General features: G+C 38.8%; 1 protein-coding gene across 1 annotated transcript; it reads left to right on the forward strand.

Annotated features, from left to right (window-relative positions):
* The first annotated feature begins 511 nt into the window (after nucleotides 1-511).
* LOC138962507 (achaete-scute homolog 4-like) lies at nucleotides 512-8,049 on the forward strand. Its single transcript, XM_070334345.1, has 4 exons — nucleotides 512-715; nucleotides 3,126-3,348; nucleotides 4,996-5,209; nucleotides 5,666-8,049. Exons 2-4 carry the CDS (start codon nucleotides 3,152-3,154, stop codon nucleotides 5,963-5,965), a joined length of 711 nt encoding a protein of 236 aa, XP_070190446.1. The 5' UTR covers nucleotides 512-715; nucleotides 3,126-3,151; the 3' UTR covers nucleotides 5,966-8,049.
* Nucleotides 8,050-22,100: the final 14,051 nt, after the last annotated feature.

The raw sequence follows: 22,100 nt of genomic DNA on the forward strand, positions 1-22,100 counted from the left end.
AATAACACTGTGCTTGTTCAAACTTAAACTAGAAATGGAGAAAAAAGAGGTGAAAAAAAGGAAAGAGAACGAAAAACAAGTACTGATTATATAGCTTCTTTTCAGCGACTGCCGTCATATTATTCCACATAATTATGTCTGTTGTCCATTCAGCGGAAGTTTACTATTTTTTTCTTTCTCTCTCTCTCTCTTATTTATAGCCATAAATGTACCATCAGTGATTGTTAAACAGAAAATTAGGCCTATGACTCATTTACCATTAAAACACAGCCAGTAACACGGTAGAACATCTCGAAGGTTTGCTCGCAATCCTTCAAAATAACAGAGCCCTGCTCAGACAGCCCAGTCATCGATGTTGTCGCACAACCGCTACTGTTTTCCCTCTTCTCCGTCAAGCTCCGCCCAGTGAGGGGGATATCGGTTTATACTCCCCTGTCAATGAAAGCCGCCAACCAATGAGCGTCCGTGGTCTTAGTGTAGCCGTTCGCGTGCGAGGAATTTTTAAGAGATTTGAACTAGGGGTGGTTATCCAACAACCGTCATTTACGAATTAGCTGCGTGGCTTGAGAAAGTGTTGCAAACATCAGGAATAAAAGACTTACCCCCGCACGGACTAAGAGACCGGTGCAATATACACGACAAATATTGTTTCGATGTCAGGCTCACCACATTGTGTTTGAGAAGCTGAAGTTTTGACCCGGTGTTTTGATAACAGGTAGGTGTTATAAAGGGTAGATGCATGTTTTCAACTATAATTTACCAGACATTGTTTGGTTTTTTTGTCAATTGTGTCTGTATAACACCTTCTTGCACACACTTAATAACCACCGTACGCTTTTCAACTATTAACATTTAAAAGATCTGTTTCTTCTGTCCTGTTTTATAATTATGTTTTTTATTGGGAGCTGTTTGTGTTGTTATGTTTTACCCTGGCACAGTATGTACTTTTTTGCCTCCGCTTTATTTGTTTTATTTCAGATTTCTTTTTGTGTCAATTCACCAATCTATTTATATATTGACATGTTCTTTGTCTTCATATGCTGCTATGCCCCTGATCCTTCAGCGGGCACGTATGATGTGTAGGCTTATATATCTTTTGTGATCGTTTTTTCTGATTTGCGTTATATTGCTGTCCAATTTTGATCCCATACATCTAATACTTTCATTACCGGATACATTTGTTCTTTGTTTGTTTTTCTTATGTGAGCAATTTAAAGCTTCGCTTTCGTGCTCCAAATTCTCTTGAGGTTTAGGTAAAAATAATATCAGCGGATTAGGAAATTTTATGAATAAAATGTTGTGGATACATCGAGTCATAGATTCTATACCGTCTTGTACCATATAGTGTCCTGTTTATGTCTTTGTTTGTGTCTTTGTTTGTTTGTTTGTTTGTTAACAATAAAACTTAAAAGTACGATCCACCAGCAAGAGGCAATGATTTTCATTTTGAGAGAGAAAAATATCGTTAATATGAAATCAGCTTTTGTTCGTTCGGCGGGTTTGTAAAGAGAATTGTAAATTCTTGATTAAATGTATTATTGTAGTACAAATGTCAGTTATTGTGAACACTGTGGTACTTACGGTTTGCGCACAAATAAAATAAAAAAAACCATAATGAACAATTATTCATGGAGCTTACTTCATTTGTTAGTTTCACAAGTTGCTACCTGATTTTTACAATTATCATATTATTTCTGACACAATGTTTTTTATTACTTGAAAATTAACGAACAACCATTCAGAGTAATAATTTATGGAAACTACAATCGTCGTTTTATCATTATTATTTTTTTGTGTAAGCCTACATACGTTGAAACACACTCAGTGTCATTATTTCGGTGCACATTCATCATCATTACACTTTGTACGGACACTGTCATGACATCATCAAATCACGATGGACATACACGATTTTGTATCATACATGTGAGTTGTTCTTCAGTACTGGTGACAGAAAGGGGGAACAGTGGTCAAAATTCAAATCTCTAGTTTTGTTTTTGAAATATTGCTTTTCATAAAGCAGAAATACTGTAGTATCTGTTGTACATAAGAAAAAATCACTGGTTCACATGGTTCCTACATAATCTAACTTTTAAAGCTGGTTCTTGTGTGTCTGTGTGTATGTTTGTATGATGACGATAGGACCCGAAACGGCTGCACGGACTGAGACAGGAATTGCAGAGAATGTTCTTTGCCACTCGAGTCGTGTCATAAGGTACTTTTGGAATAGCAAATTTGAAAGGATTCTTCAAAAAACGGCGGAAAACATTATATACCCTGTGAGCTATCGAGGATCCTCCCCGTCTGGGCTGTCGAAACATGGTCTTGTTAAAAGACGTTTTCAAATGCGGTTAACGGGGAGATACACTCGATGGCTGTTTATCGCGAAACAACACAGTTGAAATTTGTGTGTAAAATACCACAAATGTGTGGTGAATCAGTTCGTCATCTGCGTTTCGATGGTAATTCAGTCAGATTGGAGTTACTTTGAATCGAAGGCGAGGGTAACCTGCGTTATTTGTGGGACGGCGTGAACAAATTTGATTGCAATATTTTATACAGAAAGTAAATTTCAATGATTCTGGCTCAGTCTTGTAGATCTGTTATGCAGTGTTTTGGTAGTGTATCTGCTTTTCTGCTATGAAGCTCATTTGGAGTGATACGCTGATCGAAGTGGGGTACCCTATGTGGGACATCAGCCGTATGCAGATTACGCCTCAGAACACTCTCGCATTTCACAAATACAACAATAATTTGTAACATTTCAAGAACTGCATCAGTTTTATTAGATACTATTTCAAGTAAAACAGCCCAAACACGACTATTATCAACAACACAGAACGGGAGGTAAGTCTTCAAAGACGCACCAAGTGTGCGTTCCCATTTTTGGACGCCATTTTTGCTAGCATTTTCACAGTAAATCGTAATATTTCCATATCTATTGAATGATTTTGTTATTTTCTTTGATTGTGCCGATTCTCCTATCTCTCTGGCATGTACTGGGTGCTTTGTGACCAGTTTCTCCCCTAGACTGTATTGAAAAAATGCGTCCGTGTGAGCTGACCCCCACTTGTGACCAGTAGCAAAGAACAACTCCTATGTATTATATTACTTTATTTTTGTAGCGGAAACTCAAACACATCAACACGGCATGATGGACATGCGAGACAGCCGTTACGTCAGCTGTGGCGGGTTCGTCCACCTCCACCCAGTGAAGATGACGTCACCGACGTGCGAAGACCTGGGCATCCCAACAGACCTAGGGATGGGGGAGGAGGCGGGGGGCGTGTACCCCCTTTTGACACGTCGCATCATCCATAACCCCAGTCTGCACCTTGACGGTCTCAGGTATAATTGTTAATTTTGTTTTTAATGTTTGTTTGTTTGTTTGTTTGCTTGCTTGCTTGCTTGTTTGTGGGTATTTCCTTCTTTTTACATTTAGTCAAGTTTTGACTAAATGTTTTAACATAGAGGGGGAATCGAGAGGGTCGTGGTGTATGTGTATGTGTGTGTGTGTGTGTGTGTGTGTGTGTGTGTGTAGAGCGATTCAGACCAAACTACTGGACCGATGTTTATGAAATTTTACAGGAGAGTTTCTGGGAATGATATCCCCGGACGTTTTTTTTCTTTTTTCAATAAATACCTTTGATGACGTCATATCCGGCTTTTTGTAAAAGTTGAGGTGGCACTGTCACACCCTCATTTTTCAATCAAATTGATTGAAATTTTGGCCAAGCAATCTTCGACGAAGGCCGGACTTCGGTATTGCATTTCAGCTTGGTGGCTTAAAAATTAATTAATGACTTTGGTCATTAAATGAAAATTGTAAAAATAATTTTTTTTTCATATAAAACGATCCAAATTTACGTTCATCTTATTCTTCATCATTTTCTGATTCCAAAAACATATAAATATGTTATATTTGGAGTAAAAACAAGCTCTGAAAATTAAAAATATAAACATTATGATCAAAATTAAATTTTCGAAATCAATTTAAAAACACTTTCATCTTATTCCTTGTCGGTTCCTGATTCCAAAAACATATAGATATGATATGTTTGGATTAAAAACACGCTCAGAAAGTTAAAACGAAGAGAGGTACAGAAAAGCGTGCTATCCTTCTCAGCGCAACTACTACCCCGCTCTTCTTGTCAATTTCACTGCCTTTGCCACGAGCGGTGGACTGACGATGCTACGAGTATACGGTCTTGCTGAAAAATTGCATTGCGTTCAGTTTCATTCTGTGAGTTCGACAGCTTGACTAAATGTATTTTCGCCTTACGCGACTTGTTTCTTTCTCTCTTTCTCTCTTTCTTTTGTTTTGTGTTCTTTATTTCTTTGTGTTTTTTGTGTTTTTTTGTTGTTGGTCAGTTAGTGTGTTCGGTCACAATAAATCCGTATTGTCTATCTGTCTACCTGTCTGCATACCTACTTGCCTGCATGCCTGTCTGCCAGGTTGTCTGGCTGCATTCCATCCTGCGTACGTGTCTCTCTGTCTCTCCGTCCGTCCGGTTGTTCCCCTGTCTGCCTGCCTGTCTGTGCATAATTATGGCTGTTAGTCTGATGTCCGTCCGTCCGTCTGTTTTTCGTTAAAGTTACTCGAGCACTCTGTGACTTTCTTTTAAAAGAAAGAGAGAATTAAAACCTTGAATCTAATAATGTTAGAAGGATTCATCGGATACTTTATTTTTAAGTCTTTCTCTTTATTTTTTATTTTATTTTTTTAATTACTTTTAACATTCCCTTTCTCTGGTCAAACGTTTCGTTTTTTTATTTTTTTATTTTTTATAGTTTCATCCAAATGCCAACGATTCTTCCGCCGACACCGTGCTCTCCGCAATTTTGTAGACTTTTATTTCATGCCCTGATTTTAAGGGACTTGTTTCTAATTGTTTTTTATTTTATTTTTTCAAATTTGTGTAGCTAATTATGTCATTTATGCTCAAACGTTTTCAACAAATTCATCATCACTTTCTTTTTTTCTTTTATTTGCAGATATGAAGCGGAAACTCACAAAATCTCTGATCCGTACTCTCCGCTGTGTATGATTCCACTTCCAGGAGCGCTGGCGCTTCACACCACCACAGAGCCCAGCTTTATCCGCAAGAGAAACGAGCGCGAGCGAGAAAGAGTGCGCGGTGTCAATGACGGCTACGAGCGACTCAAAGACCATCTGCCTTTTGGTGGCAAGGAGAAACGCATCAGTAAGGTAAGAGATTTTTTTTATCAAATTAAAATTTATTGATTTCAGTGTTTTGGAGCAATTTTGGGAACTGTAGGATTAAAGTAAACAAAATTATATACCAAAGAAAATTTTGAGAATTATCCTATCACACGCATGTTGCCAAAAAAATCATTCAATGATAACTGGAGTAGTTACAGTACGCGCGTGTGTCACTCGATGGTGACTTTTGTCTCGTGAATAACCAATTGAAGCAATATACATGTTGTAAGAAAAGACAAGCTGGAGGGGGAAAAACAAGACAGGTCAATAGAAAAAAGGCAATACAAAAGAACAAAGATAAGCGCTAAAATTATGGATAATAAAAGAGTTTAAAGAGTTTAAGACAAGGCAAGACTATAAGGTAACTTATTTTTTCTGTTAACAAAAAAATGCTTTTTGATGTTGTTCAGTCTTACTTAAACATTTCTCTTTTGTTTGCAGGTGGAAACTTTGAGAGCAGCAATTGACTACATTAAACAGCTTCAAGAACTGCTGGATGAAACTCCGCCCTCTGTCAGCAACGACAGGAAGGATGACACAGACGATGACAACGACAAAACGAAATCATCAACACACAAGGTCAAAGCGACAACAAAATACGCACCGGAAAACCAACGGTCACACCCGAAGAACAAGCGAAACGAAAAGAGGCGTGGTTCTCTGTCTTCGGAGCAGTCAGTATTATCTGATGTGTCTGAGTCTGACGATGAACTTTTTGTGAAAAAGCAGCGGATTCATTGATATCCCCACTCCCTCCCAACCCTCACCCCTCTTCCCCCCACTTTAGCTCTGTTTTTAATGGCAACATTCATTGTGATACATTTTCCGAGGCACTCACTGACTTTCATCATATTTTTAATCATTATTAGCGGAGGACAATTAGCTGCCATGTTTTTCACACGAGAAAAGTTCGTGCTTGTCATTTTTGATAAATGATTACTTTTGTTTATTTATCTATTTATCTATTTTATTTGTTTGTTTGCTTGTTTATTCATTATTCATGTATTTATGTACTAATTTAATCATATATTTATTATCTACTTCTTAGTTTATTTAATTTGTTCACGTATTCAGAGTTTAGTGTATTTTCTGTCTTTATTTCTTATCAATCTATCTATTGATTTGTCAATTCATTTACTTATCTGTTCTGTGTGTTCGTTAACTTTTGTTTCATTTTATTTTATTTGCGTATGTGCTCATTTCTTTAGTTAACTTTTTTTCAATGTATCATTATCTATCAAAATTTCCTTATTTCTCGTATCTCACTTTTCTGATTCTGGTATTCTTTTATTTAGATTGGTAACTCTTAAAATCTATTTTATCTGATTTTATTCTGTTTCATTCCATTTTTCGGTTGTTGGAATGACAGGGTGACGAAGTTTACTGATTACGATGTTATGCTGTCTTTTTCCTTTGATTTCTTATTCAACATCAAAATGGTTTTATAACAAATGATGAGCGTTAGCCATTTTATAAAAGCCGATGTTTGCTAGAAAGTACGAAGAGCACTGGACTTGTGATCCTAAGGTCGCAGGTTCGAATCCGGGCCGGGACGGACACTGCGGGTCAACTTTATGAGCACTCAGAGACGGTATCCATGATCCAACCCCTTGTCACCACTGTGGCACGTAGAAGACCTCTAGCTTTCCACTGGGAGGGAGCGACCCGAATTTTCCAGCGATGGTACAATGAAGTAATTAAAACAAGTCGCGTAAGGCGAAATTACTACATTTAGTCAAGCTGTGGAACTCACAGAATGAAACTGAACGTAGTCCGCCGCTAGTGCAAAAGGCAGTGAAAGTGACGAGCCTGTTTGGCGCGGTAGCGATTGCGCTGTGCTTCATAGCACGCTTTACTGTACCTCTCTTCGTTTTAACTTTCTGAGCGTGTTTTTAATCCAAACATATCATATCTATATGTTTTTGGAATCAGGAACCGACAAGGAATAAGATGAAATAGTTTTTAAAACGATTTCGGAAATTTAATTTTGATCATAATTTTTATATTTTTAATTTTCAGAGCTTGCTTTTAATCCAAATATAACATATGTATATGTTTTTGGAATCAGAAAATGACGAAAAATAAGATGAAATTGTTTTTGGATCGTTTAATAAAAAAATAATTTTAATTACAAGTTTCCGATTTTTAATGATCAAACTCACTCATTAGTTTTTAAGCCACCAAGCTGAAATGCAATACCAAACCCCGGCTTTTGGCGAAGATTGCTTGGCCAAAATTTCAATCAATTTAATTGAAAAATGAGGGTGTGACAGTGCCGCCTCAACTTTTACAAAAAGCCGGATATGACGTCATCAAAGGTATTTATGGAAAAAAAGAAAAAAAATGTCCGGGGATATCATATCCAGGAACTCTCATGTCAAATTTCATGACAGTAGTTTAGTTTGAATCGCTCTACACACACACACAGACAGACAGACAGACACACACACACACACACACACACACACACACACACACACACACACACACACACACACACACACACACACACACACACACACACACATACACCATGACCCTCGTCTCGATTCCCCCTCTATGTTAAAACATTTAGTCAAAACTTGACTAAATGTAATGAAATGAAAATACACGGTTCTTCACATTGAACACTTGATCACAGACTACCAATCGCTGTTTCTGGTTCTCTGGAGTGGGTGTTGTAAAAATGAATTTATGTGAGTATAATAATTTAGTTTACGTTGGCTCTCGATAGGGAAAATGTGCAATATTAAAAAGAACGTTTGCGGCTCTTTGCAAATGCAATTCGACAACAAAGTATTTTCAATAAATTTGTTGAGACATTTTTACGGTTTCGCTTTCTGTATGTTTTAATTTTGATCATGCAGTATATCTACGTAGTTATTTGGGAATTATCTCAGTGTTTGTCTGTCTGTGTCTGACTGTCTCCGTTTCTGTCTGTCTGTCTGACTGTCTGTCTGAGTGTATGTCTGTCTGCATGTCTGTGTTTATGAGTGTACTTACGTACGTATGTTTTTTATGTGCGCCCATGTACGCGCCAAAACCTGTGTAGATTTATGATCGACTGCGTGCATGCGTGCGAGAGTGAGTAAGTGAATGTGTGCGCGCGTGCGCGTGTGTGTTTGTGTGTATGTGTTTCAGCCTAAACCAAACATCAAATTGAATTAATCAAACTGTCACCTTCCTGTTTATATCAGAGACTACATATCAGCTTTGTCCGTCTTATCAATACTCGCTGTTTTGCGCCAGATCGCTGAGATGCACACGACCTTCGCGAGAGCACCTCCAACTTAATTGCACTGACATCTCGCACAACAAAGATTGATACATGTACGATCTGAACTGGCATTATGAAACGTTTCCTCAATGGCATCCTGCTACATTCATTGACAGACAGAGAAGTTGCCACTGCAAGCTGAAAGAATGACAGCGGTTTTTTTTTCTTGTTTCTTTTTTCCTTGTCTTTTCTTTGAATACAGAAAGTTGAGGGGAAGTGTTTTGATAATTATATTATACACACTGAGATTTTAATCATAACGGTAACATCACGTGAAATCATTTAAAATCTTCTCTGCAAAATTGAGAGTAACCGGAAAAAAAACGATCAACATTTCAAAAAGCCACTTGAACACAAACTTAGAATCGGGTTTCCATCTTCACGCGCGTGCGTGTTGCTGTTGGCGCAATGATGCACGTTCCGCGCACGTGCGCGGCACGAGGTAGCTGTCCGTCAGGCGGCGCTGCGACCGTCGTGCGCGCGACAAGATGGCCGCCAGCCACCTGCTGACAAGATGGCGGCTATCAGCTAGGATTTCTTCGTGGTGATTGATTTTTGTCTTGTGAAGATGGCCCTCTCAACCCCGTGAAGATTATCCCTGATAAGACTGGGGTCGAAGAGGTTTTTTTTCTGCGAAACACCCTGTGTCTGACGTGTCTGAAAACACCTCCGCGTGGAGGGGATTTGCAGCCAGTGCAGTGAAGCTAAACGGAGGGAAAATGTTCTCTGCTCGCGCGGCATCAAGCAGGATGCCTCTGAACTGGAAAGGGAAAGTAGGCTGAGCCAACGCTGTGGAGGAAGGAGAGAAAAGAAAACTAACCGTGAGAGCTAACGCTAAAATGTTTCACAGTAAGACCCACATCAATCACAATCAATGAAGATTACGAGAAGGATGTTTTCTGTTGCTTGAGTATGACGTCAAGCTTTTAAGAGAAACCACTTCCACCACCAGCGCTAGCACATTGTTTGCTTTTGCTGCTGTTGTGAAAGCGAAACATGATCAGAATCTGTGTCATCGAGTTATGTCTTTTGATGCAGCAATGTGCGGCAATAAAATTACCAAAATTAAACTTGGAGAATACATGGAATAACTTAGTTATCTGGGTAGTTATTGAAGTGACTTATAAAAACAAGTCGCGTAAGGCGAAAATACAATATTTAGTCAAGTAGCTGTCGAACTCACAGAATGAAACTGAACGCAATGCCATTTTTCAGCAAGACCGTATACTCGTAGCATCGTCAGTCCACCGCTCATGGCAAAGGCAGTGAAATTGACAAGAAGAGCGGGGTAGCAGTTGCGCTCAGAAGGATAGCACGCTTTTCTGTACCTCTCTTTGTTTTAACTTTCTGAGCGTGTTTTTAATCCAAACATATCATATCTATATGTTTTTGGAATCAGGAACCGACAAGGAATAAGATGAAAGTGTTTTTAAATTGATTTGGACAATTTAATTTTGATAATAATTTTTATATATTTAATTTTCAGAGCTTGTTTTTAATCCGAATATAACATATTTATATGTTTTTGGAATCAGCAAATGATGGAGAATAAGGTAAACGTAAATTTGGATCGTTTTATAAATTATTTTTTTTTACAATTTCCAGATTTTTAATGACCAAAGTCATTAATTAATTTTTAAGCCACCAAGCTGAAATGCAATACCGAAGTCCGGGCTTCGTCGAAGATTACTTGACCAAAATTTCAACCAATTTGGTTGAAAAATGAGGGCGTGACAGTGCCGCCTCAACTTTCACGAAAAGCCGGATATGACGTCATCAAAGACATTTATCAAAAAAATGAAAAAAAAGTTCGGGGATTTCATACCCAGGAACTCTCATGTCAAATTTCATAAAGATCGGTCCAGTAGTTTAGTCTGAATCGCTCTACACACACACACACACACACAGACACACACACACACACACACACGCACATACACCACGACCCTCGTTTCGATTCCCCCTCGATGTTAAAATATTTAGTCAAAACTTGACTAAATATAATGAATGAGCAAATTGTGAATACTAATGGATATATATAGACTGCCGTTGCTATGAAAACTGGCATCAACAGCGCCATATTGGATTTCTATGAAACGGTTTTACAGCAACATCATATATCAGAAATTCATAATATTTGGCACAAGGATACACATATATTATATCTACAATCATATAGAACGATATTTTGAAAAAAGACTACAGTTGAATTTAAATTAATTTTTGTAATGAATATGCGGTAAGAAATTCATTAATCATTTATCATTATTACAAAAAAGAATGAAAATTCAACTGTAGTCTTTTGTCAAAAAACCGTTCTATATGATTGTAGATATAATACATGTGTATCTTTGTGCCAAATATTTCGAATTTCTGATGTATGATGTTGCTGTAAAACCGTTTCCTAGAAATCCAATATAACGGCCGTTTCCATAGCAACGGCAGTTCATATCCATTAGTATTCACAATTTTTCATTTATTTTTATGAGTCACTTCAATAACTACCCAGAAAACTAGGTTATTCCATGTATTCTCCAAATTATATTGCTGAATTTGGTTTGGACACGGAGAGGCCGAAAAGATCAGGAAAAGATATGTACAATAGAAGATCGCTTTATTTTGTCACATAGAGCACGTTTATAAGTTAATTTTGTTGTTCTTTCTTTCTTTATTTGGTGTTTAACGTCGTTTTCAACCGTTCAAGGTTATATCGCGACGGTTAATTTTGTTGGGCTCCTTTGTTATATCATGGCTTTGTTAAACAAGTATCTGAATAAACATTGTTTAAAGCAATAGAAGCTGCAATTCTGGACAATACATCAAGATGCACCATAATTGCGACGTCCTAGCCTGTTACGATGAGGTTACACTCTTTAGACTTGACAGCACTCGCGACACCAGGCAGGGTTGATGAATCCGTTCAAACAGCTCTTGCTTCAGGATGAAAAGCAATCCCTGTTTGTTCAACCATGCTCAGAAAGAGGAGCATCTCTGCGCGTGCATCAGCAGGGGTTAAGCCCCTTGAATGAGCAGGGGCGCCGAAGGTCAGAGAGGTTAAATTCTGCAATGGCCGAACTTTATTTCTCCTTGAGCACGAACAAATTGACTGACACATTTACAAAGTCGGTGTCTCTTACATTGTCAAACGTAAAGGCGGGGTATTTGGATTAGACTATCGCACTGTGATAAAGATCATGGAACCGAAAACCAGGAACGGTCGAAAAGCTGTTAGGAAAGAAAGTATCACTCGATATGGTTTTGCATTTTCTGCTCAGGAAAGCTTGCAAGTTCTCGACGGCAGTGCAACAAAAGCACACCAAGAGGAGCTTGTATCTCATCAGCAAGAGACAGCGTCCAAATATTAAGTCGTGTACACAAACGAGGAAATGATTTTGTAATGCCCGTTTTGACATTACATACAAAACAAGAAAAAATGGACTGAACGTCTAATATAAACCTGTTGATTGTGAATGCCTTTCTATGTGGCTGGGTCTGCATGCCGATCTTAAGCAGTATGAGACAAGGCTGCGTGGTCGATATCTACACAGAGAACAAAGAAGTTCTCAAGCTGATGTAGTTACAAAATAAAAATTATAAAAAGGCCAGAAACATGTTCCTGGTCTACCATATTTTCGCATCCATGCCTAATGTCTTTTCCATTCCATTTCTGCACGTACTCTCATAAAAACACTATGATTGTTGAAAGTGTTCGCTAGGTATGTGTGTATACTTGTGTATTGCATATGATTATTGTGTGAACAGTACACGTGGTGATTTTTGTCTGTATGATTATTGTTTGTTTGTTTATTTGGTGTTTAACGTCGTTTTCAACCACGAAGGTTATATCGCGACGATGTATGATTAATTGTTTTAATTGTTTTATGTATAGGTTGTACATTTAATTGTTCTATTCTGTATACGTTCTTTTGTAAAGGGCCTAAAGCCATAGGTTAGGCACTTAAATATGTCCAGTTATTATTATTATTATTATTATCCAACTCCTCAGATATTGCTTCTTGATGAATGGACTCAAGCAAGAAATGGATTTCGTCTTTATCGGAGAAAATATCTTTGTAAGGCCAACAACAACAAAATAGGTGTGGTTAAGGTAACATAGCCAGACGCATACCTCCATTTTTTTGTTCTGTATGCTGCTTTAACATTTTTGAACGGATTTGCTCGATCACAATCAGCTTCATGGCTTCATTTGTCTTTACATATCTTGTGGCTTTACGAATATTACAATCACGCTAATAGGTTCATATGTTCATTTTTGTCTACAGCAAGCGTGGGCACGCGAATGACAGCCCCAAGCAATCTGACCACACACGCGTACAATCCTCCCACATTCTAAAATCAACTAGCTACTCCCACCCAACCACCCAGCCCCTAACTTCCTAACGGTATACCACAATTAAATAAAGTCACCCTTCATTTCCCGTACGTGACTGACTGACTATTAGGGTTTAACGTCCTCTTAGACCAACTGGTCTATGTTGGGACAGGTATTGGTAATACGCTGAAGATATGGTGTGATACTTTGATTCGAACAAGCCCGCTGTGGCTGTCTTCTTCGACACACCAGCATTGGGTTTGTCTCGTCAAAGTATCGAAATACGATCATGATAATCAGAGACGAGAGATGCGTGTCTTCGTGTTTTCCAAGCCCTGAGACTTTCGCTGTGAACGTGGGATCTTTTTCGTGCGCATGTGTGCACACGGGGGTGTTCGGACAGACGTGTGCAGACTCCCGTACGTGTGTGTAAGTCTCCGTTGAGCGGTGTGAAGCGCCGGCCAGTGACCAGCAAAGCGACCGTGTTATTCGGGACGAACACAATGGTAAATTACCCCCGCTTGTCGCGTGCCCTTTAGCTTTCTTTGCGCCTGATTAGGCGATTTGGGGGATGAACCTGAGGCTTCGCAGCGCTAGTCGGGTGGATAAACTACCCGGTTGGAACGTGCGGGGGGATGTCTTGTGTCAACAGAGACACGCTTCTCGGTGCTGGACGCCTAGGGGTGGTTGTTCTGCCGGACTGTGAGCCCATGGTCATGCAGTACTGAGGTAATGACTTTAGGGGCCACTGACCACAATGCTATCGTTCTGAAAGTGACTTCAGTCAGACGTATGTCTGTAGATAGGCCTACAATGGTGGCAAAGCCAAGAACAGTTCTCCAAAGGCAAAGTTATTCAAAGGGTAAAGATCAAATTGTTTAAAATTTGTTTTACGTGGAAAATTAATGCAATGTGATAAGATCAGGGGTGATGAGCACTTTTTCCCCCACTCAGTATTTTTTCTTCTTCTTCGATGTCATCCCGAACTCAGGTCAAAATGAGTTCGGCTCATTCTCTCCCTGACCGGACGCTACAGTCCTACGCGAATCTATCAAAACAAAAATACAGAGTTATCTCCCATATTGTTTTCGCGAGCACTTATCTAAATTTGAGATCAGTGTTCGCGAGACGAAAATGATTGCAGATTGGCCGACTTCGACAGTGATCTCCGTTCTGTTCTTCACAGTTATGATAAAGACATCGTTCTAAGGTCAAAACAAGTCGAAATGTTGGGACTGCTGTCGGAAGGAGACATATGGTTTCATCACTGTCAACTGGTTACAGAAAAAATCGTCTGCTCAATCCAGTTCGCGCCGAAACCAAACGGTTGATTATCACGTGACACTTTTGCCATATTTAGAGTTGTTTGCACAGTAAATACAGCCGCGAAAAATAGCTCGCTTGAAACTGTCTTACATATCAGTTCCTTTGTAATTTAAAAATTACAAAACACCATGAAAAATCATTATCGACGATCGCGAATCTGCTTATATCAATAATACATTACAAAAAGCTCTAAATATGTTTTTTAAAAAAATCGGTTTCTCAAGGCATCCTGTCAGGGAGAGAATGAGCCGAACTCATTTTGACCTGAGTTCAGGATGCTTCGATGTAAGATGAGCAATGGTTTGAAACTGTGATTTCATCGGCATTTACTTTTGGTCTATGGCGAGGACTGATGATAATAATCGTACCTTTCGTTTTATCGAGACGTGTGACTTGAACATTGGCACACAACAACACAATGGCATACTTTCATTGCTTTTCATTATTGATGGGGATTCTACGTTATATTGTATAAGTATCTTACATTTCTGGTCGGGTTTTTTTTTAAGCGATTAAAATGAACTCGCACATTCTTCAACTGAAAGATGGCCTCAACATATTTGTCTTGATTGATACACAATATAGTCATACGAATTGCGTGGATTTCTCAAGTTTTCCTATTCTTTCTGTTACGCTTCCTTCGTTTTCTTAGCTTTTCGTGTTCGTCTCAAAATTGTTTGAATGAAGCAGCCGACCCTTGCACTTTTGGCAGGAAAAGGCGGCATTACATCAAACACTTCACAAAACAGGTTCATGCAAATGCCAAAATGTCACTTCCGCTAAATTAGCGTCACACAAAAGAAACCACCAACTTTTGTAAAAGAAAGTAACACAAATGTCATCACCACCACCACTACAAACCCTCCTCCTTTTTTTCATTCACCCTCTTCACTACCCACTCTCTTCTAACAATGTATTTCCCTTTACGCTTCGATCAAATTGCTATTCAGTGGTATTACTGTGAGCCATTAGGGTGTTAATCCTTCCCATTTAATCGCGGATCTAGGGGGAGGCTATGTAATTGAGAGGGTTATGGGGGCACTTCCCACAAGGGAGAAACTTGGGGGAAGAGGGAAACTCAGCCTTTTTGTCGCCGGTTTCATGAGGGTGGCCCAAGAACACAAACCAATATTGACGTTGCGGGTTAAGGAATTAATGCTTTGTCTGTTTTGGTCGCCACATACTTTGGTTATGTGTCATGACAGTCCACAAAAAAAAGAGAGAAAATGACGGAAGAAAAGAACAAGAAAAATGGCAAGAGAACGAAGAGGGAAAAGCGTCTGAGAAAAAGCATGAGTATTGGTTAAAACAAAACAAAAACACATTGTTGCATTGTTTTGGTTTGAATATAAACATTGAAGGATATTTGTCCGCCGCTTCCCAATGTTTTCTCCGAGAGCACTGTTAGAAGTTTCATATGTTGTGATCCTTTGTCGTCGTACATAGGATTCACAGGCTTTGTGACAAAAGATTAATGAACCGCTATTTAAACCAGATGTGTGGGCTTGTTTTGGTTTCGTTTTTTAACACAGTCAAGTACTGACTGAATGTTTTAACGAGGGCGGAGAGCGAGGTTTGTCTCCCGATGTATGTATGTTTGTCTCCCGAAGTATGTATGTATGCGTCCGTAACAAGCATTTCTCAGAAACTATCCATTTTCATGAAAATTGATGCGTACATTCTTGAGAGCATTTCCTAACGGCGTGTTTCTCCGTTTTTTGATAGCGCTATTTTATTTTGATTACGTCATATTTTCCCGTTTGCAAAAGTTGAGGCGGAACTGTCATGGTCACAGTTTTTCATCAATTTGATTGAAATTTTAATCACAAAATGTTTGACCTGGTCCGGACTATGGGACTGCATTTCAGCTTGGTAAAAATTGGAATTTGAAACTGAAAAGTGATATCATTGTATTCCCTATTGGCTTTTGTATCTAAATATAGGAAAGGTTGCCTAATATGGACCGGCGGCTGGTATGGACCAGCTCCTGTTCAAACTAAGGGCGCCAGAGCGCTTAAATCAATTTCATTCGCTGTATTCATCCTCTCTGGATAGCTTGCACATGTCAAAACATGTTGCAGAAACAAACACAAACCACCAAACCGTTACTTTTTCTCTTTTTACATTTAGTCAAGTTTTGACTAAATGTTTTAACATAGAGGGGCGAATCGAGACGAGGGTCGTGGTGTATGTGTGTGTGTGTGTGTGTGTGTGTCTGTCTGTCTGTCTGTCTGTCTGTGTGTGTGTGTGTGTGTGTGTGTAGAGCGATTCAGACTAAACTACTGGGCCGATCTTTATGAAATTTGACATGAGAGTTCCTGGGTATGATATCCCCGGACGTTTTTTTCTTTTTTTCCATAAATACCTTTGATGACGTCATATCCGGCTTTTTGTAAAAATTGAGGCGGAACTGTCACACCCTCATTTTTCAATTAAATTGATTGAAATTTTGGCAAAGCAATCTTCGACGAAGGCCGGGGTTTGGTATTGCATTTCAGCTTGGTGGCTTAAAAACTAATGAGTGAGTTTGGTCATTAAAAATCGGAAACTTGTAATTAAAATTATTTTGTTATTAAACGATCCAAAAACAATTTCATCTTATTCTTCGTCATTTTCTGATTCCAAAAACATATAAATATGTTATATTTGGATTAAAAACAAGCTCTGAAAATTAAAAATATAAAAATTATGATCAAAATTAAATTTCCGAAATCGATTCAAAAACTATTTCATCTTATTCCTTGTCGGTTCCTGATTCCAAAAACATATAGATATGATATGTTTGGATTAAAAACACGCTCAAAAAGTTAAAACGAAGAGAGGTACAGTAAAGCGTGCTATGAAGCTCGTCACCTTCACTGCCTTTTGCACTAGCGGCGGACTACGTTCAGTTTCATTCTGTGAGTTCCACAGCTTGACTAAATGTAGTAATTTCGCCTTACGCGACTTGTTTACACTTTTGGCAGCTTTCACTCCAACTTTGACGCTTAAAACGGACTAGTTTCTGTCCACAGTCAAAAATTGCTATATATAACAGCTAAGACTGTATTTGTTACATTTGAGTAGTGTTCACCCAGAGTTTCTACTGCTAACAAAAAAATAATCGCAAAATCTCAATATGGACAACCTTCAGCAAATAGAGGGGGAAAAAGCTAAAGACGGGTTTCATTAATTCATTAAGAAGATTGATGAAAATAACCTATAACTAGCCCTCGACCTTTTACCAAAAAATACAACAAATAGTCTTCTTTTCGTGGAAGTTGATAATTTCTTTTATTTTCTCTCTGTTTTTGATAAGTTTCTTTCGTTTCCTGTTGTGCTTCAAATCATGTTTTCGTCAAACCAAAACAGATTAATCTAAAGCATATAAATAATTTGTATTTGACTTGCAAACTAAGTTGTATTATGTTATTTTGAAGTTTATGAGGCTTTTTACAGTGATTCGTGAAGGACTCTTCACTGATTTTTCTTTTTGAAATTTTTGCTGAATGGCAATCGAAGCTAATTTTCTCTAATTAGGTTTATCGGTTAATTGAAGAGAGAAGAACTAAATGAAACTTCTTCGCAAAAAAACAAGCTAGTCATCAGCATAAAAAAGTGGTCCATATTAGGCAACCTTCCCCTAGATATAGCTTTTTTGTATTTTATTGAGAAAAAAGTGCTTAAAAAGGAATAATACCGTTAAATAACCACTATCTTTATTTTTGGAACAAGACATTTACAATAAACGTTTGTCTATTCATTTTCATTTTCTGATTCCTAAAAAAAATTATTTTTTTTATTGTGTTTGGTGTTGAAAATATTCTCAAATGGAAAAATATCGTTGAATGCAAATTAAACTTTAGACTTTCCACTTCCAAGCCCTGAATAAAAGCACACTGTCATTTCGAGTGTGGAACACGCAAATGACGTCATTTTGAAAGGCGATGGATTTTGGCGTCACCTTGCGACGTTCTTTTTTTTAAAGGACTGTCGTTCTCAAATTATCTTCTGGCTTATCTGTTTGTCTCTCAGCGTTCTTGTTTAAACCTGATTTCGAATTTTTCTTCATTTTTGACTGGTAAAATAACTAAACCAAAATAGATAAATAAGTCGATCAAGAAATATATAAATAGAATAAAAAAAATAAAAAATAAAAATACATACATTCATACATACATACAATACATACATACATACATACATACATACATACATACATACATACATACATACATACATGCCTACATACATACATTCATAAATGATTAATCTAATGAATACATGACAATCAATGGATGACTAAATAAATAACTACAGAAGATAACAAAACTAAAAATACAGAAAATAAAAACATAAAATTCAATAAATCAATAAATAATTAAATTTTATTCGACAAGAATTTAAAACAAAATTAGTAATTTGAAGGACTGACCGTTCAATACTAGTCCGTGACTGACTGTACTGTCCGGCTCTTTTTTCTCTACTTTTCTAAAAAAGGAAAATTTAAAATTCAGGCATTCCAAGACTGAAAATGATTGACATTGCGGCATATTGACACTGCTTGACTTAGCAATAACGTATAAGTAGTATTTGGAAAAAGAAAAAGCTAAATGTGGACATAGTTTAAAAACATTTCCCATCTGCATTCCTCACCAAGGGCGGATCAATTCACTTTGGAGGGGGGGGTTACAAAATGACTGCGAAGATACAAGTTGACGGCGCCGAAGGCGCCTAAGCCTCTAGGAGGGTCCGGGGGCATGCCCCCCCGGAATTTTTTTTTATCCAAAGAAGCAAAATAGAGCTATATGCTGCATCCTGAGCCAATAAATTACCTCTTTTTTGAGGGGGGTGGGGGGGGGGTTACGTAACCCGTGTAACCCCCCCCCCCCCCCCCCAGATCCGCCCTTGCTCACTCAACGTAAAAACAAAAGAAAACTACTGCACAGTTCCTCTCCAAATTTAGAAGAAAGGTATAATTGCTCCACCGTCCAGTCCTCGATAACTGATACTCCAGAGTACCAAGGAAACAGTATGAATACCGCACACGGACACACAATTCAGGCAGTTTTCAAATGCTAGTATCCATTTCAGACTTGCAAGCAAACTGAAATTTTGCCTGTCGAGGTAGGTTTATATATGAGCAATTGACTTTAACTGGAAAACTGTTATCAGCTGTTGTAGAGTGAGGCAAGAGGTAATGGCCAGGTCAGTGTGGATCGCAATGTTGGTGCAGCCTTGGTCAGTGTGAAAAGAGCCTCGAAGACAGTGTGTGTTCAGGGGAACAGGTGCCTCGATCATGTCGTGTTGCGCGTCCATATGACTGGCTGCCACGACCGTGGTAATGGCGCTTGAAGTTGGTTATATCGGCTGGTGCTTCACACACTGCACGTGCCTTCCACAGTTGAACCTTGAGTTTCTACTATCGGATAGCATCTTACATGTTCCATTTAGCAAGCAGCCAGATACTTTCAAGTTAAACACAAACTCCAAAGTTTTACATGGGGACTTTATGAATTTTGACAAAAAGGACTTAACACTCCACACTCGTGTATGACCGTTTTGTGCCCCGCCATTTAGGCCGTTATACTCAGTTTTCGCTGGATGAATGCGGGACATATTTGTTTTTCTGTGACCCGTCGTCGAACTCTGAAATGGATGGCAGGTTTTTCCCGTACGTAGCTGATCTTGTGCTTGCGTGAACACACGAGAGAGGGGGGATAAGGGACACTAGCAGGTCTGCACATACGTTGACCTGCGGGATCGGGAAAAAAATCTCCATCCTTATCACACAAGGCGCAGCTCAGTGGGTTTTGAACCCCTTGCCTGCCACGTGTATGGACCGACGTTCTGCACACTAGGCTATTGCACTATTTTTTTTATTTTCTAATTTATCTATTTTTAGGATTCTCTTAAATCAAGACACAGTTTTACGAACAACAAAAGAGCAAAAAATACAAATAAATAAATACAATTACAAACAAAGAAATACATCAATTCATTAATTAATTAAGGCATAGAGTATGCAATCGTGATGTGCCTATGGTTATGTGTTATGTTACTTACAACCACTTCCCCATATCTTGTGCTTCGATTGAATTTCGCGGTGAAACAATTTGTTCCACAACCGAGCTTTTCTCAAGGAATTGAGCCGTGATCGAGATGTCAGTTTCGCAAGCTGGAAGTACTTTAAATATATGTCATGACTTTTGCACAACAGTGCCAAACGGAAACATGGCAAAATATGCGGTTGTCCCCATGAATAATATAACTTACACGGATCCCGTCTTGCGTCCCGCAGTGGGGCACTGCGGTTATGAAATTAAAGGCCCCTCCTGTTTTTGGAACCGCAGGAGCTTTCTAGTTTGCTGTTAGGTAGATTTTTGGTTCCTCTTTCCTGTCATGCTCTCTTTTTCTTCATGAATTCTTTTCTTTTTTCTGCCTTCTTGCTCATTCACCTGTATTTTTTCCAAAAATCTCTTCTCTTGCCGCTTGTCTCGCGATTCATGTATAGTTTAATCTGTTAGTGTTCTGATGTAAGTCCAGCAGTAGATAGGTTAAGCCTATTTTAACATACTGGAAACTGGTAATCTTCCAGTAGGTATTAATTTAGTTTTACTAAAGCCTGCTGGGACACAAGTAATGGGTTAGTGCATTTGTAAACAGGAATCGCTTGACAAGTGGCCCCCTTCATCCCCCCCTTCCTCGTCCTGATATGGCTCTGCGTAGTCGGCTGGACGTTAAGCAACAAATAAACAAACAAACAAACAAACCCGTCTTGCGCAAGTATTCTACAGAAATACTAAATATAGCGTAATTCGTCATCGAATTGTGAGAATTGGTCGTTTAATGAAAATGTATGAGAATGTGTCGTTTAATGAAAATGTGTGTGTGTGTGTGTGTGTGTGTGTGTGTGTGTGTGTGTGTGTGTGTGTGTTTGTGTGTGTGTGTGTGTGAGAGAGAGAGTGCGTTCGTTCGTGCGTACGCACGTGAGAACGTGTGTGTTTTCGCGTTGTCGCTCTCGTTGTCGTCGTTATTGTTGATATGAGACAGTGAAGGCCAAAGGCACAAGACATACTAAGTGGAAGAGATAAGGGAAGGCGAGAGAAGGATAGAAAAGAGAAGGACTTATTGCTTTACAACAACAAAAACCCAGTACATTGGAAGGTAACCACCATTCTAAGCAAATCAAATCTGCACGGTTATCTCCGCACAAACTTAATTCTAAGACAACGACGCAGAACACACATATCCATATTGAAAACGGAAGCAGTACTATACATTGATTAGTCCTCTTTGACCCCATTCAAAAAAGTCTTTGCACCCAATGGTTTCGTTTTTGACTGTTGTCTGGAAACAACCGAGTATGTGTCAGGCTAAAATCCACAAAAATAACAGTGACGGGTTACTAACTCGCTCTAAGCCACCCGACTATCCTATACACAGCGTTGGGACGATTAGGTACAAGGTAGGCCCCACCTTCTCCCCCTTTAAACTTCGCCAGCTCTTATCAAAACTTTGGGAGGAGCTGAACGAATTAGTCACCTTAATCGGATGAGTGAAAAGGTCCAAGAATTGTTGGGTTGTTTTTCAAGGAATGCCTGGAATTCGGGCAAAGGAAGGATGGCCAAGTGCAAAAAAGTTACCTCTGACATTAAAGCTGGTAATCCCGATTGGGGGGGGGAGGGGGGGGGGGCCGAAATTTTTTTTCACACGTCAGTTGCGGGCTTTCAATCCCGAAGGCTGGTTCCGAGTAACTACGAACGTAATCGGAAGTTCCGATGTTTACCAAGTCAAAGAGCCGAGTCGAACACTATACTGTACAGATCTCTGCATCATCTTTGCAAGCAGCTTCGGAGATTTCAAAATGTTTGCTGTGTGCAACACATCTTCAACGACAACATATAATACGGATAATTTGCATGTTTTGAAGGAAAGAACTTCTTTTTCTTGTCGTAAAA

The sequence above is a fragment of the Littorina saxatilis genome, linkage group LG3 (assembly GCF_037325665.1).
Source record: "Littorina saxatilis isolate snail1 linkage group LG3, US_GU_Lsax_2.0, whole genome shotgun sequence".
Lineage (NCBI taxonomy): Eukaryota > Metazoa > Mollusca > Gastropoda > Littorinimorpha > Littorinidae > Littorina > Littorina saxatilis.